This window comes from Propithecus coquereli, unplaced genomic scaffold (genome assembly GCF_000956105.1).
Source record: "Propithecus coquereli isolate 6110/MARCELLA unplaced genomic scaffold, Pcoq_1.0 Scaffold56, whole genome shotgun sequence".
Classification (NCBI taxonomy): domain Eukaryota; kingdom Metazoa; phylum Chordata; class Mammalia; order Primates; family Indriidae; genus Propithecus; species Propithecus coquereli.
This window is the reverse complement of record NW_012151507.1, coordinates 532,827-549,513: the sequence shown is the minus strand read 5'-3', so window position 1 is coordinate 549,513 and position 16,687 is coordinate 532,827. Positions and strand designations below refer to the sequence as shown.

General features: G+C 40.4%; 1 protein-coding gene across 1 annotated transcript in view; it reads left to right on the top strand.

Annotated features, from left to right (window-relative positions):
• The window catches only part of ILDR2 (immunoglobulin-like domain containing receptor 2), a 59,751-nt gene that overhangs the window by 12,082 nt on the left and 30,982 nt on the right, over nt 1-16,687 (top strand). Inside the window, exons 2-3 of the mRNA XM_012657768.1 lie at nt 7,807-8,139; nt 9,025-9,144. Coding sequence (XP_012513222.1) covers nt 7,807-8,139; nt 9,025-9,144 — 453 coding nt within the window. The remainder of the gene's footprint in view (nt 1-7,806; nt 8,140-9,024; nt 9,145-16,687) is intronic.

Genomic DNA, 16,687 nt, shown 5'->3' with positions numbered 1-16,687 from the left:
GAGAAACTAATTCTGGCCAATTTAAGCAAGAAAGGAATTTATTGGAAAGAAGTTGATTAACTCACGGAATCAATGGGAAAGCTGGAGAATAAGTCTCAGAAAATAGGCAGATACCAAGGCAATGTCTTCTATTCTTGGGAAAGCCCTTTTATTTTATTTTTTAACTGAAGTTTATCAAGAAGACGAATGGTTCTTATTTCTGGAAGAAAAAAAAGAATCAATATACATTTTCTTTGTCTTTAAACTTTTAGCCTGTAGGTCAACATTTCCCAAAGGATTTTGCTCCCACCCTGACAATGTTATTAATGCACAAGCTTTCTTTTCTTGTCTGAGATATAGACCAAACCTAGAGGAGATGTTTAGACACACCTCTAATCATCACTTACCCTTAGAAAACCTACCTTAGTTGTTCCTAAAAACTGTCTTAGGAAATGGGAACAACATGTTAAAAATTTTAAAACAAAAGATGAATTTCTTAAAGAAGACCTAACTTGAAGGCAGACAAAGGAAGATTTGTACAGGTTGAGTATCCCTAATCTGAAAATTCAAAATCCCAAAATGCTCCAAAATCCAACACTTTTTGAGTGTTGACATGACACCAAAAGTGGAAAATTCCATGCCTGACACCTTTGCCTTCTGATGGTTCACTGTATACAAACTTCGTTTCATGCAAAAAATTATTAAAAATAGTGTATAAAATTACCCTCAGACTACGTATATAAGGTGTATAGGAAACATAAATGGATTTTGTCTTTAGACTTGGGTCCTATCCCCGAGATATCTCATCATGTATATGCAAATATTCCAAAATCTGAAAAAATCTAAGAGCCAAAACACTTCTGGTCCCAAGCATTTCAGATCGGGGATACTCAACATGTATTGTTACACTGAATGCAGAAAAACCTTAGGAGTCTGAATGTCAAGGCATGCTGGGGAGTGGGCAATTCTGTGGTCACATCCTGCTTTGAAGACTTAAAGAGATAAGGGAAGGGTGAGCTTTGTGCAACATTTCTAAAGATGCCTATCTCTAATGACGATAATTGTCCATGACCTTTAGCAGCAATCTTTGTTTCTCTAAAGTGGGGCTGTGCTTATAGATCTACTTCTCAAAGATGCTGGCAGGAATAGCTTACAACTAGTGGGGAAAAGGAAGTCGCTTTGAAAAAAATGAAAGTGCTATAAATAAGAACATCGTTGCCTTAGAGTCTGCTTTTGTTATTCTTGCAAGAACACAGTTCGTCATATATAGAATCCTTTTCTTTACATGAGAATTGGGGCAGGACGTTGTTTTGCCACATGTAGGGAAGCATTGTCTATACTTGGAGCTGATCTCCCCTAGCCTGGTAACTAGGTACCTACTCCTGATGAGATGAGGGCTGCTGCTCTGAGCTGCCCCTCGTCATTCTACTTTTAGGCAGCTTTGCTAGTTATTGGCTAGAATCCATCCTCTGCACTGGAGACCACCTGCTAAGAAAGACTCCTCAGACCCATAGGTTCGTTTATTCATTCATTCATTGATTCATTCCACGTTTTTTGAGCTTTGAGTGTTTTCTATGGCTTTGCTGTATGCTGGGGATACAAAGTCAACCAAATTCTGGTCCCTGCCCTCAGGGACCTTACAGTTAGAAACCAAGATTATATTGAATTTCTCAAGATCAGGGACTGGTCTTTTAAATCTTTCTTACCAGAGCTTAGCACAGTGTTTCAAAATGTTTTTGACTGAATTAAAATTAGTGAAGGGCGGTTTTCCTGGGGGTCAGGGTACCAAAAATATTCAAAGAATAGTCTGGTGGTCTAGGAATGATGACTCCCTCCTCTGCAAATGTGGAACAACACCTGTGATCTTCAGTATGCCATCTAGTACTTCTTTAAGTAGGAAATCCTTTAAAAAAATTTTTGTTTTCAATTTAGGAGGTCTAATTTTACCGGTGTGCTCTATGCAGTATAATTCTTTACCTTGCTTCACTTCCTTTCCTGTTTTTTGCTCTTCCCTAAGGTGCTTCTCTTCCGGTTTTACGGAATACCTGCTTTAGTTTATAGGATGAAGCACAGATTCTTTTGGCACCTCATAAATTTCTTTATGAGTTTGAAACTCAAGTTCCATGTGGTGTTACCAGTGCCTGGACTCAGAGTCCTGGCATTCCCATTGTGCCATTATGTGCTTGTTCACGTGTGTGCAAGACCCACTCTCAACGCTTCTCTTTGTCTGACTCCCAGGAACTCCTTCAGTTACGTGCCCTAATATTTCCTCAGGTGAAGGGAATAATATACTTATAGTCAAAGAATGAAAAATATTGTATTATGTCTGGAGAATGCTTAGGGCCAAGTCACAGATGAGACCTTATATGCTATGTCAAGGCATGGAAGGAGTGGAGAATCAACAGAGGCCTTAAAGCAGGAACTGATGTCATTGGATATGTGTTTTACAAAGAATACTCTAGAAGAAATTTGGAGAGTGGATTGGACTGGAAGTAGGGAGACCACTTGGGAGGCTATTCTCAAACCCAGGAGGTGATGAGGACCTGTGCAAAGTGCTGGGTAAGAGATTTGTAGCCAGTTAGCCTGGGTTCAAACGTGACTGTCACCTGCTAAGCCTGAGATGTTAGGCAGGGTACATACATTCTCCGAGCATCATTTCTTCATCTATAAAATAGGTAGAATAAAAATGCCTACTTTATTGGATTTTTGAGAGAATTCATTAAGATACTATATGAAAAGTGTTTAGCATAATCTCTGAAACAAGCATTTTATAACTATTACCTAGTAGCAGGAATAGAAACCTGATTTAAGAGAGTGACAGTGGGAATAAAGAAGGATCAAATTTGAGAGAGATTTAGACTTAGTGACCAAATGAATGTGGTCAGGGACAAAGAGAAATTTATTAAAGCTAAGATTTCTATCTGGAGCAATAGGATAGGTGGATAGTCAGAAGACCTAGGGATAGAGGAAGGATGAATTTATAAACAAGAATTGGGGTGGGAAAAGAGGAGATGATGAATGAGATTTAGACATGTTTAATTTGAACTATTTGTTTGAACTATTTGTTAAACATGCAAATGAGGCTTAAGGAAGTTGGAGGTCTGAGACTTAACTGGCAGTTGGAACCATGGGAGTGAATAAGATTTCTCAGATCAAATGCACAGCTCAATACTAGAAAGAAGCTGGAAGATGTTAATTTATTTATCTGGCTTCAAAATGTATAGTTATATATTCTTATTAGCGTGTATAGACTCCAGCATAAGAAGCACTCAGTTTTTGGCATCTGTCAAGTGGTGAAATAGAAAAACGAAAAACAAAACAAGACACCCTAAGAGGTAGGACCTCAGCTCAGGACACTAACGTAGCCCCAGGCCCAGGACAGATCTCTTGGGAATGGGAGCCAGAGAGAGGGTGTCCACAAGTCAAACCTCAGTATCCATAGGGTCTGGCAGTCCTGATCCCCACCTTAATTAGCTACTATCCCTAAGGGGCCTGATATATGGGTAGCAGTGGGGTCCCTTGTGAGATATTTTTGGAAGGTGGGTGAATAACAGCATCACGGTTTCAGATTTTGATCAACCATGCATGAGGGGTGTAGGAAACAAAACCCAACCCTCAGGAGAAGGGGCTGGTATCAGGGTCCCAGGCAAGCAAGCTAGAATTCAGGGCAAAGCTTCAGTCCCAGTGGTACAACTAGATTGCAAATCAGGACACCAAGGTGGAAACACAGTCATCGTATAAGGTAAACATAGATTGAGAGAAAGATGCTGCTCAGTGGGTATAGGAAACCCAAGCTCTCATCCAGGATCCAGGGTTAGGGCCAGAAGAGCAGTTCTAGATCCCACCCTCCAGTGGGAATGGGGTTCCTGATAAGTTTGGTCAGGGCAGGCATTCATCTTACAGTTTGAAACCTATAGAGCTGGAGCAAAGATTGGCATTTTTACCTTTATCTCTAACTCTTTACTCTTGTGGTCCCCAGAGATCCAATAAACTGACATTTACTTGGAATTTCTAGTTCTGTTGTCTCCAGCTATCCAGATCTGTCCTTAGCTTAGAGTCTCAGGGTTCCCATTGTACCTGCACATGTATAGATGTCTATGCATGTGTATACACACACACACACACACACACACACACACACAGGGCTGCTCTCCACTTCTGACTTCTGGGGGTGCATAAGTAATGGGCAGTGATGAGCACCCCCAGGCACTGTCATTGTTGAACCCCTACTGACATATTCGAGCATTCTTGTGCAGTTTCTGCCATATACACTTAGCATCTCACGCTGTGGTATCCATGCTTGTGTAGCTCTAGGTTCGTAGCTTCACAGAAGTCAGCAGACTATTCTTGATGACTGTATGAACAACAGCAGCAACTGCATTTATTGAATGCTTACTATATACCAGTATTATCCTAAGTACTCAGGATAAAAATCTCATTTAACCCTCAAACAACTCCATAACGTAGCTACTATTATTCTGATTTTACTGATGAGGAAACAGAAATTGATAAGAGCGGAGTAATTTGTCTGAGGTCATGCGAGGTAGTAAAGCATGGAGTCTAATTTAGGACTGACTCCAAAATCCATTCCTTTAACTCCCGTGCTGGCATTTCTGAGAACATATTCCTTATTTTTTGGAACATGAGTTTATGTGTATGTCATAGAAGAAGCTGAGAAGTGACTAACTTCTATTAATAATTAAGAGAGTCCAATGGCTTGCTCAAGTGTCTATTCTCATTAACAGAGAACAGAGCTGGGAAGGAGGTTATTCTTAGTAATCATTTAATGAATAAAACACCAAACCTAACCCTCTAAATAAATAAATAAACAAGTAATCCTTACAACACTTTTGTGTAGCACGTGCCTCCTTTGCTGGTTTTATTTATCCTAGAAAGGCTAGGAAATGTGATTTCCCAAGTAGAGCCTGAATAGGAAGCAGAGCAGAAAGGTGGTGTGGTCAGGCACACAGCGTACAACGCCTGCGATTGGTTATCCAACCTTAAGCACGGCTAATTGAAGTCATTTTGCCTCTCTATCCCATTTTGTTACCTGAAAAATTGGTGTGTGAATAAGGATTTTAAGAATTACAGAGTTAAAAAAATTAACCCAATAGAATTTAAGAAGAAACTGTAAAGAAATGTATTTTCCTAATCCAGCTGTGGGAGTCAGGAAGAATGGAATTTGTCACATCAACATTCAGGGGTGGCGAAGGGAAGCTTGGGAACTGGAGTTCTTCAGTGAGCTTCTGCATGGAATATTTTGCCCTGTGATGGGGCTGATCTACATAATCTGGATATAATCGAACCTGGTGGTGGTGGGTGGTCATTGAGATTCAGAATGGGAGGTGAGGGGAGAGGCTGGGAAGGCGAGGGAGGATGAGTATCTGAGGTCTACGCTTTGCCTCTCGTGGTGCTCTTCTATTGTGTGTACTCTCTGAAGGTGCCCAATGAGGAAATGTTTGTTAACGACCCTGGGAGTAAGCCTCATGAGGCTTATTTTATAAGTGAGGAAAATGAGTCTCAGGTTACTTAAGAAACTTCTTTAAAGCCTTACTACGAGCATATGGCTAGGTGAGATTCAAAGCCCTGCCTATTGGATGCCGACACTATTTTACTACCTCAGGCTATCTACCACTCATTTAACCAGTTTCCTCTGCAAAGTCCTAGAAATTTCCATGTTAATAGTAATTCATTTGCTCATCCTTTTCTTTATTTATTCTATATGTAGTTATTAAGCACATGGTAGGTCCAGACTTGATAAATGTCAAATACTCTGCTGCATTCGCTTCCAAATTCCATAGAATGCAGAAACCTTTTTCTCCTAAAAGGAATTAGGACCTAGTTTTTCATTGTATCTTTCATTGAAGAGAGGCACTGGTCTGGATATCAGATGTGAGTACAAACATGATATCCCGCCGTTGTGAAGGATGCTTCAATAAAGAGGCATATTCATAAATAAGTGTGTGTTTGGACTGTTGAAAGTGAGATTGCTTTGTAGGATGTCATAGCGAACATTGGCACTAATAAAGGACAGGACCCCATGGAAAGTAGTCCTTGAATGCCTCAAGTCCGTGCTGTGGTTCTTGGTGAAACTATTTTCCTCAAGCTACCTGGATTCAGTTCAGAACCTCTTCATCGTATCTTCGTATTACCTTTTTTCTGCCTCCCATGTAATTCTATTTCTGCTTCTAACTTCCGATCAAGCTAGTAACTCTTGACTCTCTTGTTCAACTGAGGAAGTTATGTTCTCTTTGCTTGGACTTTCTAGATCTTACCATTGAGTTCATGTAAATCCTTTGCCCCTCAAACACTCCACTGGTCTCTCATTCACTGAAATTTCTCTCTCTTTCTTGGTCACCAAGCCTCAGGTTGGATCTTTTTACCACTTATACTTCTCATCTGCTTTTCTTCTTTTGATTACCCTTCAAAGCTTTTGAACTTAGTCTACTGCTTTTGATCTGCAATCCTCCATTTCTCTCAAAGACTTCTTTTCCCCTTCATCCTGTACCCTTTGCTGGGTCACCAGCTGGAAGGGAAGTCACTTCTTCCTGAAGTCACACTTCCTGGTTTCATTGTCATTATTTATCAAATATTTTTTGAGTACCTATGGGCTCCACGAGCCAGGACAGCAAGATGGGACACATCCTTTACCTGGCGAATCTGACAGGGTTGACAGGCATGAAAATAAATACTTTCGAAACTGTTATAGGAAATGTCTAGAAGAGAATGCTGGGTATATTGATGGTGCAAAAGAGAGGATGATAAACTTATTCATTGGTCAGAGAAGGCTTTACAGGAAGCCCTTGAACCGGGTTTTTAAAGATGTGAAAGAATTTTCCCAAGGAGAGACATGAAGAAAAAGCATTCCAGAAATGGGGAAGATCATGTACAAAGACTTATGGGTGTGAAACCACATGTCCCATTTGGGGAAGCTGTGAGTTCTTTGATATTCTTGGAGCTTGGTGCTTAAATAGAGTTGCTTCAAGAAAGAGGTGAGAGGTGAGGCTGAGGAAGTAGAAGAAGCTAGAGAATGGAGTGCCTTGGATGCCTTGCCAAGGATGTTAGGTTTTATCCTGAGGGCCATGGAGAATCAGTGAAGTGTTTTAAGAAAGAGAGCCATGGCTGGGCATGGTGGCTCACACCTGTAATCCTAGCACTCTGGGAGGCCAAGGCAGGAGGATTGCTTGAGCTTAGGAGTTTGAGACCAACCTGAGCAAGAGTGACAGCCTGTCTCTGCTAAAAATAGGAAAATTAGCCAGGCGTTGTGGTACACACCTGTAGTCCCAGCTACTCAGGAGGCTGAGGCAGGAGGATCGCTTGAGCCCAGGAGTTTGAGGTTGCAGTGAGCTATAATGATGTTACTGCACTCTAGCCAGGTAACAGAGTGAGACTTTATCTCATAAATAAATAAATAAATAAAGCCATAACAGTCCAATTTAGAACAATCGCCTGAATTACAGCAAGGAGAGTATACTGGATATGGGCAGACTGAAGGCAGGGAGATAGGACAAGAGATTATTGTAATATTAATATTATAAGCAAGAAATGAAGAGGGCCTAAATAAAAGCAATGGTAGTGGGGTAAAAAAGAAGGGAAGAAATATTAAAGATGTTAAGAGATCAAGTTGACATGAGTTAGTGACTAATTGGATATAGGGAATGAGGGCATGTTGCTGGCCAGGCAACCAGATGGATATTGATGCCATTAATTGTACTAGCAAAAATGGGGTGGGGGACACAGGTTAGGGAAGTGAGGTGGAAAGACATGTGGTAGAAGGTGATGTCTAGGATATGGACACCGTTTGGACATGTTCATTCTGTTTTGCAGCCATGGCTGAAGGCCTTCAGGTCACAGTGCCCGACAAGAAGAAGGTGGCCATGCTCTTCCAGCCCACTGTGCTTCGCTGTCACTTCTCCACGTCGTCCCACCAGCCTGCAGTCGTGCAGTGGAAGTTCAAGTCCTACTGCCAGGATCGCATGGGGGAATCCTTGGGCATGTCCTCTCTTCGGGCCCAGTCTCTCAGCAAGAGAAACCTGGAGTGGGACCCCTACTTGGATTGTTTAGACAGCAGGAGGACTGTCCGAGTGGTGGCTTCAAAACAGGGCTCGACTGTCACCTTGGGAGATTTCTACAGGGGCAGAGAGATCACGATTGTTCATGGTAATAACGCCCGTTCTGAATCTAGGAAATGGGTTCTGTTCTTCCCTTACCTTACGTCTATAAGGGGATGTCCACCTCTCACCCTTTCAGACACTCAAGACTTTGATTTATCGGAGATGGGAGCATCAAGAGACCTAGCAGATTGCTTTAATGCGATGGTGAAGGGAGGAAGGGTGGGCAGTATAGTATCTGGAGAAGAAACAGATGAGCTTTGGATGAGTCTTTCCAGAGCCCAACATCAAGTCTCAGGAGCTTGTTTTCAGAACTGAATTGAAATGGGTTCTAGGGAAAGAACTTCAGACAAACCTCCTATACCTTGACATCAGCCGTTAGGGCCCTTTCCCAAATGTAGAAAGCAGACTTTCCTAAAGCGCTCCTCTGCTGGGAAAAGGGATGAACGTGTACAAGTTACAGAGCCAGGTGACGCCCTGGCCTGAGCCCCAGGTGGTTTCACATCAGTCAGTTCCACCCTTTCTCCTGCTCCCTAAGGCTTTGGGCAACAAAAGGTCCCAAGGGTCTGATATGAACTATTTGATTATTCGAATTTTGAAGAACTCCTATAAAGTGAGCTTATTTTCAGGAGTCCAGAATAATTCTAGAATTTATCTAGCTCTCAGAGGCCTCTGCAGGTCTGGTTCAAAGCCAGCATCTACTCCTGAAATAGGACTAGCACTGACTGGACGGTTGGTTTCCGGTGGTGCTCTAATTCTCTGTCCTTTGTTTCTTTCTTTTAAATAAAGCACACACCTTTCTATCGCTATCCAGGTAAAGAAATAGAACACTGCAGACATCCCAGAAGGGCTCTCCCCTCCCAACTCCCCGTTGTTCAGTGTTTTTCTTTCAGAGGACAGGTTTAGGACTGGGTCCTTCTTTTTGTGGTAACAGATGCAGATCTTCAAATTGGAAAACTCATGTGGGGAGACAGCGGACTCTATTACTGTATTATCACCACCCCTGATGACCTGGAGGGCAAAAACGAGGACTCCGTGGAACTGCTGGTGTTGGGTAAGTGAGACCCACAGGCGACGTTTTCATCGTAGACGGCTTGCACTGCCTTGGTTTTCTTGCTTCTTCCGTGTGTGGATCAGCAGGTCGCATACATAGTCTGTAGTTTTTGTGCACAGACAAACCTTTTTAGAATATACGCTTTATGAGCAGTGGCTATGCATATTATACCTTGTTGCTTGAAGGCTCTGACCCCCTTTTTCTTATTGCCCCTAATATTTCTTCTGCTTTCTTAGTTTTCTCCCCCTCCTTTCCACTTTCACCTTTAACCATGATTTCTCTCTTCTCTTACGATTTACTTGTCTTTTTATATGCTAATTTTGAAGAAAATGCCAGATGCTTTTGGAGCAGGGTACTCCTGGATTACTGGAAGATAAGAATTCACTGGTGTGTCAAGACCTCTGGAGATGTTAGGAATCTTTTCCCACTCAATTACTTCCACTTAAGACAATCATAAAGAAAGATAGCTATAAACTGGAGGGTTTAGTGATAAAAAGTACCCAATGAAAAGAGCTGTTTGAGAGATGCACTAAGTGTTTAATTGGAAGGCAAATTTCTTGAAACCTAAAAGTGTCTGAGTTATTCTCAAAACAAATATATCTAATCCTTATTAATATTAATTTCTTCATAAATGAGAACTCATTACTTTTGGCTACTTTTCCTTTTGCATGGATTGGAGGAATGTCAGTGGGAGCTGGCTTCCTTGTACGAAACTGAAAATTGAGCACATATTTTATGCTCTATAATTGTTGGGTGAACAAGAAAACTAGAATAAAACATACAAAAATTAAGAAAAGAAACTGCGTCGATTGTAGGAGAAAAGGTAGTTCAGGACGTATACTTGATGCCATTTTTCAAAAGAAATTACATTTTTTGTGGTTTCCAAGAAACCAGGTGGTGACAGCAATTTGGGGGAATATATTAATGTAAGGGTTCCTCCTTTTAAAGGCAAATGAGGTTGAAGGTTGATTTTTTTACCCTCTGTGGGAAACTCAATCCCCAGGGAGAAAGTGACATTGCTTTAGGATTTCTAGTTTTAGCCTTTATCATGATTGTGTGACTTTGGCAAAACAACTGTTCTGATGTTTTAGTGTTATATTTTCAAAATTGAATTAAGGTAATAATGGTCTACCTTATTTAGAAGGTTGATTTAATTCAAACATAATCCTTGGGTCCAGTATGTAAAGTATAAGTGTTGTGACTTGTAAAAGAATAGAAATATGACAGATATTCAAATAGGAAATGAAACAGTAAAGGGCTCATACTGACATTGTAAAATAACACAGGGAGATCAGATTTGGGATCCACTGTGACTCTGTAAATCAGAAGGGAATAAAAAGATAAATTTTTGCTTAATCACACAACTCTAATAGCCAAGTTTCAAGGAACAAGTGGTTCATTGAGCCTGCAATTAGCTAATTGTGAACACAGTTATTTGGCCGGGGCAGCCATTTGCAGAGAAGTAATTGCTTGTGCAGTAAAAGGAGGTCAGGTAAAAACCACTTTAAATAATTTGGTCCCAGTTATTCTGCAATCGTGGGGAAATGGATAGAGGGAAAGCACTGTCATCTGAGGATGTTCTGAAGTGTATGAAGGGCATTCCTCTGGATCAAAACATACAAAGCAACTTGGGCAAAGATGCTATTCTCAGGACAAAAAGGGGTCAGCCGCTGAGAGGTGGGTGAAAGGAAGGCTCAGATGACAATGGTCACCAATGATGGGAGGAAAGATGAACAGAAATCAGTGTTACTCTAAAAGAATCATGAAGGAAAACTGGGGAGGCTGCAGATCAAAACTCATGGCAGTAGAAGTGGCATATCTATGAGATAAACATACATGCTGGGGTTCTTGGGAAGGAGACACATAATTCTGTTATGTTCCACATTAATTAGAAGCATTCAAAGCATGATTAATTTGTCATGGAAACTTTCAAGGGCAACACTCGTGTTACTTAGTTTTAAAGGGGTTAATTTGAAACCCAAGAAAATTTTCTGGATGCGTAAAGTACTGTATTTACTCTCCAAACACACAATTCTGGAGTCTTGTCTTGAGACCCCTTTATAAAACTTTTCAAAATACTGTCACAGTTTTAAAAATTCTAATTTTTTAGTTTTTATATCCTGCAGGCCTATTTGTTAGGTACTCTTTTTGTGTGAGACCAGGAGAGCAACCTGATTTCTGAGATCAACCCTTAAGGAGATGAAGACCTTGGTGGGAAGATAACTGGGGCCCACAGTTTGCTAATTATGTCCATGAGCCACCGGTTTAGTCATTGAATTTTATATGAGGAATGATTGGAGGATTTGGTCTTGTGAAAGAGGATTTGGAACAGGGAGCATGGGAAGTGTCTCCAAATGTTTGAAATGAAATTGTGTAGAAGAGGGAATAAGAACATACTATGTCTGGCTAGGTAAAACTGAACTAGGGGTGGAAGTTACAAGGGGAGGGAGTCTGTCTAAGTGTGAAAGAAGAACTGTTAACAACTGGAGACATCTAAAGACAGAATAAGTGTTCTTCAGAGTAGTAAGTTCTATGTCCCTGGAGGGAGATATTTAAAAGGATGGAAGATTTCTTATCAGAATTACTATATCAGGCCCTTATGCATAGGAAAAGGTACTCAACTACGTTACTTTAGAGCTTTATTTTGATTCTAAAATTCTTGGATTAAAAAGTAGATGAACATGATTGATGTGACTACCTTGATGAATAAGAAAATGACCTCCCAGGAATTCAGTCCTCATGATGGAGATAAACAGCATCACAGGTTGGTCACAAGAACATATAGGGTGATGCTCATTCACAAGGAAGCCAGAGAGAATAAACTGAACTGTGGTCTTCTGCAGTGGGTCAGGGCTGATAGGACTAATCCCCCAAGAGTGAATTAAAGAAACTGTTGATAGTGGTTGAAGGAGTCAACTACTTTCGCTCTTCTTGGAGATGATCACAAAATGGAGAGCAGAAAACTGGTTGGAATTTCAGATAATGAATTAGTAAGGAAAGATGAGTTAAAGAGATAAATTAGAGACAAAGCTAAGAAGAATTTTGTTTCCTCATTATACTCACAGCGGTGAGGATGGAAAAGTTGATGGAGCAAGATTGTGAAGTATCTTATTGTGTAAGACTAAGAAGTTTAGACTTCATTCCGAAGACTTTGGGGAGCGAGTAAAGAAACCTTAACAGAGGAAATGAGATTAGATCTTAGCATCAGAACACTAATTAGCAGCAGGGTAGGTCATGCATTGGAGAGAGGAGGGCTAGAGCCAGAGGGACCTGTTCAGGTGGGGTGGCAGCTGCCGCAGCAGCACAACTGAAAGGTTTGAAATTCTGAACCAGAAGAGACAACATAGAAACATTTCTGAAATGGAAGCAATGGATCTTGGTGACTAATGTATAAAAGAAAATGAGAGAGAAGAAGGATGAGTCAAAGAGGACACCATGATTTCTAGCTCGCTGGGAGGCCACCAACTAAGGGAGAGGATGCTGGTGGAAAAGCAGGTTGGCGAGGCAGAATGAGTTTGGTTTTAGACATGTTGAATACAAGATGTCTGTGGGCCCCCAAGATGGAAATGTCTTGCTGACAAATAAAAATGTAAGTCTAGAACTCAGTGGAGAAGTAAGGGTTAGAGATAATAGATTTGAGAATCATGAGTGATAGAACCATGAAAGAACAGATGAGTTACCTAAGAAGATTATATGAAGTGAAGAGGGCCAAGGACAGAACCTATTGATCTTATATGCTAGTTTTACTTTGTGTGAGTGGTAGCATTGGTACTACAAGTATACTTGTCTTGATTTCCCTCACAAAATTGGAAACTTCTTAATAACACTGGACTGTGAGCTCTTCAGAGCAAGGACCAGTTTCCATTTGTGTTGGTATCTGCAATGCCTAGCAGAATGTCTAGAGTAAAGAAAAAGCTTCAGTGAATGTTTTTTTATTTTTTTAATATTTTATAATTTATATCTTTTATTAGAGTCCACGGTCTGCTACATAAAAGCAGTAACAAGACATTTCATGAACTATTATGCAAGTCTTATCAATTTAATTTCATAAAAAAATTAGGTGCATATTCATACTGGCTAACCTAAAAATGCTATATTTCATCTGTGGTCTAAAATACTTCATAAGAGACTTAGTTCCTGCACTAAAAACAATCCCATCAGTTTTTAATACATGTTTTACAACAAAAAGTTTGTGCTCGTAATCAAAAAGACCCAGAGACTAATTCAGCATGTAAAAAATAAATTTTACAAAAAATCCCAGATAACACTTTCAAATCCACTTTTATTTTTTATTTTTTCCTCCTCACATACAGAACTTCCCCCCACACCACATTTCTTGCAGCTATAAAGGCACTTGATGTTGGCCAGGTACCAGTGAATGTTTTTTTAAATGATAAGTAGGCATAATCTGTAACTCATACTTACTTTGTTCCTCTTAAGTATTAGTCAACGCTGAGTATATCTGTTGACTTGTACAGTGTCCACACAATAAACATCTTCAGTCTCAAGCGAGGTAAGATGATTTAATCTCATTGGTCATAATTCTTCATCTGGTTATTTAAATTATTACTAGTGATAGATTCATTGGGGACTATGGTTGAAAGCAACACAAATAGGCTTTGGCTAACTTAAGCAGAAAAGGAGTTCATTGGAAGGTTATCAAACTTGAAAAGAAGGCTGGACAATCCATCTTGGAAAAGGATAGGATATTAGGGTAACACCTGTCAGCATCTGTACAAACAACCCCCAAATCTCAGTGACTTGCCATCACTTCCTCTTGTCACAGTCAGAGGTAGGTTAGGAGGCTCACTTGGGTAGCTCCCTTCCAAGTGGTGCTGTAGGGATCTCAATTTCTCCATTGTTTGGCTCTGCTGTGTCGGAGACCTTTGCTCGCAGTTGCACAGAGAGAGAGTGAAAAAGGTCATGTGAGACTTTTTAGGGGACAGATCTGATAATGACGTGGATCACTTCTTCTGTCGTTTTGTGTGTGCCCAGGAAGAAAATAAAAATTGTTTGATCATAGCACAGTCTGCCCTGCCAGAGATGCTCCAGGGTCTATGTAGCAGGAATTAATGGACAGTATCTTTAGGGTTCCATAGCCAGACAAAATTAACTGGTTTTTTTTTTTTTCTGTTCATATACTTTCCCACTCAAGAATCAAAGTCTCAGGAGAGAAGTTCTAGTTGGCCCAGTCTGGTCAGTTGTCCACTGCTTAGCCTTGAGAGTTCAGGGGCTTTTGAGGGCTAGTCCATCAAGATAGGAAGAAGAATTAATTCTCCTAAGTAAATTAGAACACTGTTACAAAAAAAAGAAAGAATAGATGTGGGATGACAAAAAAGCAGTAAATGTTTACCAAAGTGATGCCATTACTATGTCTACCCCTAATACTAATATACACTAATAAGTTGTGGTTCACAAAGTTTTTCTATAATAATCTTGTAAGGTAGGAGAGAAGGTATTATTTTCCTTATTTTCCAAATGAAGAAATTAATGTCCAAGTTTTATGACTATTATCCCAGTTTTTTTTAAAAAATGTCAGTGATCAAACCCAAGTGTCTTGATTCCCAGCCTCATCTCCTTCCACAATACCACATGAGCAGTCTGTGGTACTGTGGTACGGTGAAGTGAAGCCTCACTTCAAAGGCTGAGTTGTTCTCATCTAGATGGCACACCTCCCCACTGAGCATGACTCACACCTCCTTCCACCCCATACATCTGAACCATCCACAAATGGATGCTTCTTTCAGAGGTTTCAGAAATATCCAAAGACATGTGATTCACAGAAATCGGAGGACAACCACTGATTCAACATTAAACATGAAAACTATACTGAACACCCTTTAATGTCTTTGTGATTATTCAGAAGGTAAAATCATTCTGAAGTTGGAAATACACCCAGTGTTTTGGGTGCTTTGAGATGACAGTGACAGGTATCTAAGAAATATTTAGACAGACGTTTGGGACATAGGGCCATACTAACAGTCGCAGAAGGTGGGAGTGTCCAGAAATCTGCCACTCTGAGATTAAACATTGGTCTAGGATCAATGGCAAGGACAGGCTGTTTGTAACCTGGAACCATGCCACTGTTTGGATAGGAATAAAGTTCCCTGGGGCATCTCCAGCTGGCAGGAAAAGGACTTCACCAATTCAGGAAGGCTCAAGCAGGGAAGTTATTATTTTAAAATCTAAAAGCAGCTTGCCTTTTTCTTTCTTCTTTCTATGTACAATGTGAGGGCTTGACCCCTTCTTTCTGATGTCCCATGTGGTAGCTTGTTTTTTAAGGGCCTTTAATTAGAAAAAGTGGGGAAAGGCCCTAGTGGAAATGTGGCTGGATGGACAACCCTGCCCTTGGGCCAAGAATAGAATAAAGGGATATGAGCCAAGGGGTGTTTAGATTCAAGCTAAGGAAGACATTCCTAATGGCAAATAACAATTTTTGGAAATTATGGATGGTTGACGTAAGTTATAGAAACTCCTTCTCTGATGAGCTTTTAACATGGAACAGGTTCTCTTGTCTAGGATATTAGGTTAAACAAGATGGTTTTCCATAGTCCTTTCTATGATTTTGACTTTATTTAAAAGATCTACAGATTGCAGAATTTATTCTCTATAGCTGGTGATGCATCAAATACTGCTGTTTCATTTTGTTTTAATAGTTTGTTTTAGGGGAAAAAAAGATACATGCTTATTGTGAAAAATTCAAAACTGAAAAGTACAAAAGAAGAAAATATCTCCTAAAACTCTCACTATCCAGAGCTAACTGTTACATTTCTCAGAACTCTTTTGATTGTAAAGGATAGAGGCTCAGACTGGCTCAGGGGAACTTTTTGGTTTAGGTAACAGATAAATCCAGGGGTATTACTAGCTTCAAGCATGGCTGAGCACTGCTGTTTGGATTATGTGTTAAAGAATCTCTATCTTCTTTTCTCCATCTCCTGGGCTGCACTCTTCTGCCTTCGATTGATGTTCAGGCAGGCTCTCTCCACGTGGGGCAAAGATGGCCCCAGTAGGTCCAGGCTTCCATGGTCTTTAGCATCTTCCATTTCAGGATGATAAGTGCCCCTTCCCCCTTAGCTTCAGTAAAAGTCTTGGGGATGGCCTGTATGTTGTGGGAGGAACGTAATTAACCACCAGTCCTAACTGAACCATATGAATTCGAAGGGAATAGGGAAAAGGAGTAACTTGCTAAAAGGAAAAATCAGGAGGAAATTTGTTTCCAAATGAAGAGAAAAAGAATGCCAGCAAGGCAAAAACAAATACTGTTAACATTTGGGGAAATTCGTCAGTTTCTGCTTCTTAATGGGCCAAATGCAATGTTAATCCTGGAAGCCAGAAATAGGTATGCTCCCAGCAGGTCCTTGTGAGTAAGCGCTAATTTGCAATTGATTCTTCCCCACAGTGCAGTGCCACAGAATTACCTTTGTTTTTCTGTCCTGCTCCTATTTTTTTTTCTGTCTCTTCCTGTGTTTTACCCAGAAGTGCAGAGTATTTTACCTAGAAAGTGGTGAAGTGATGGGCAGGCATGGATTTTTTCAAAAATCAA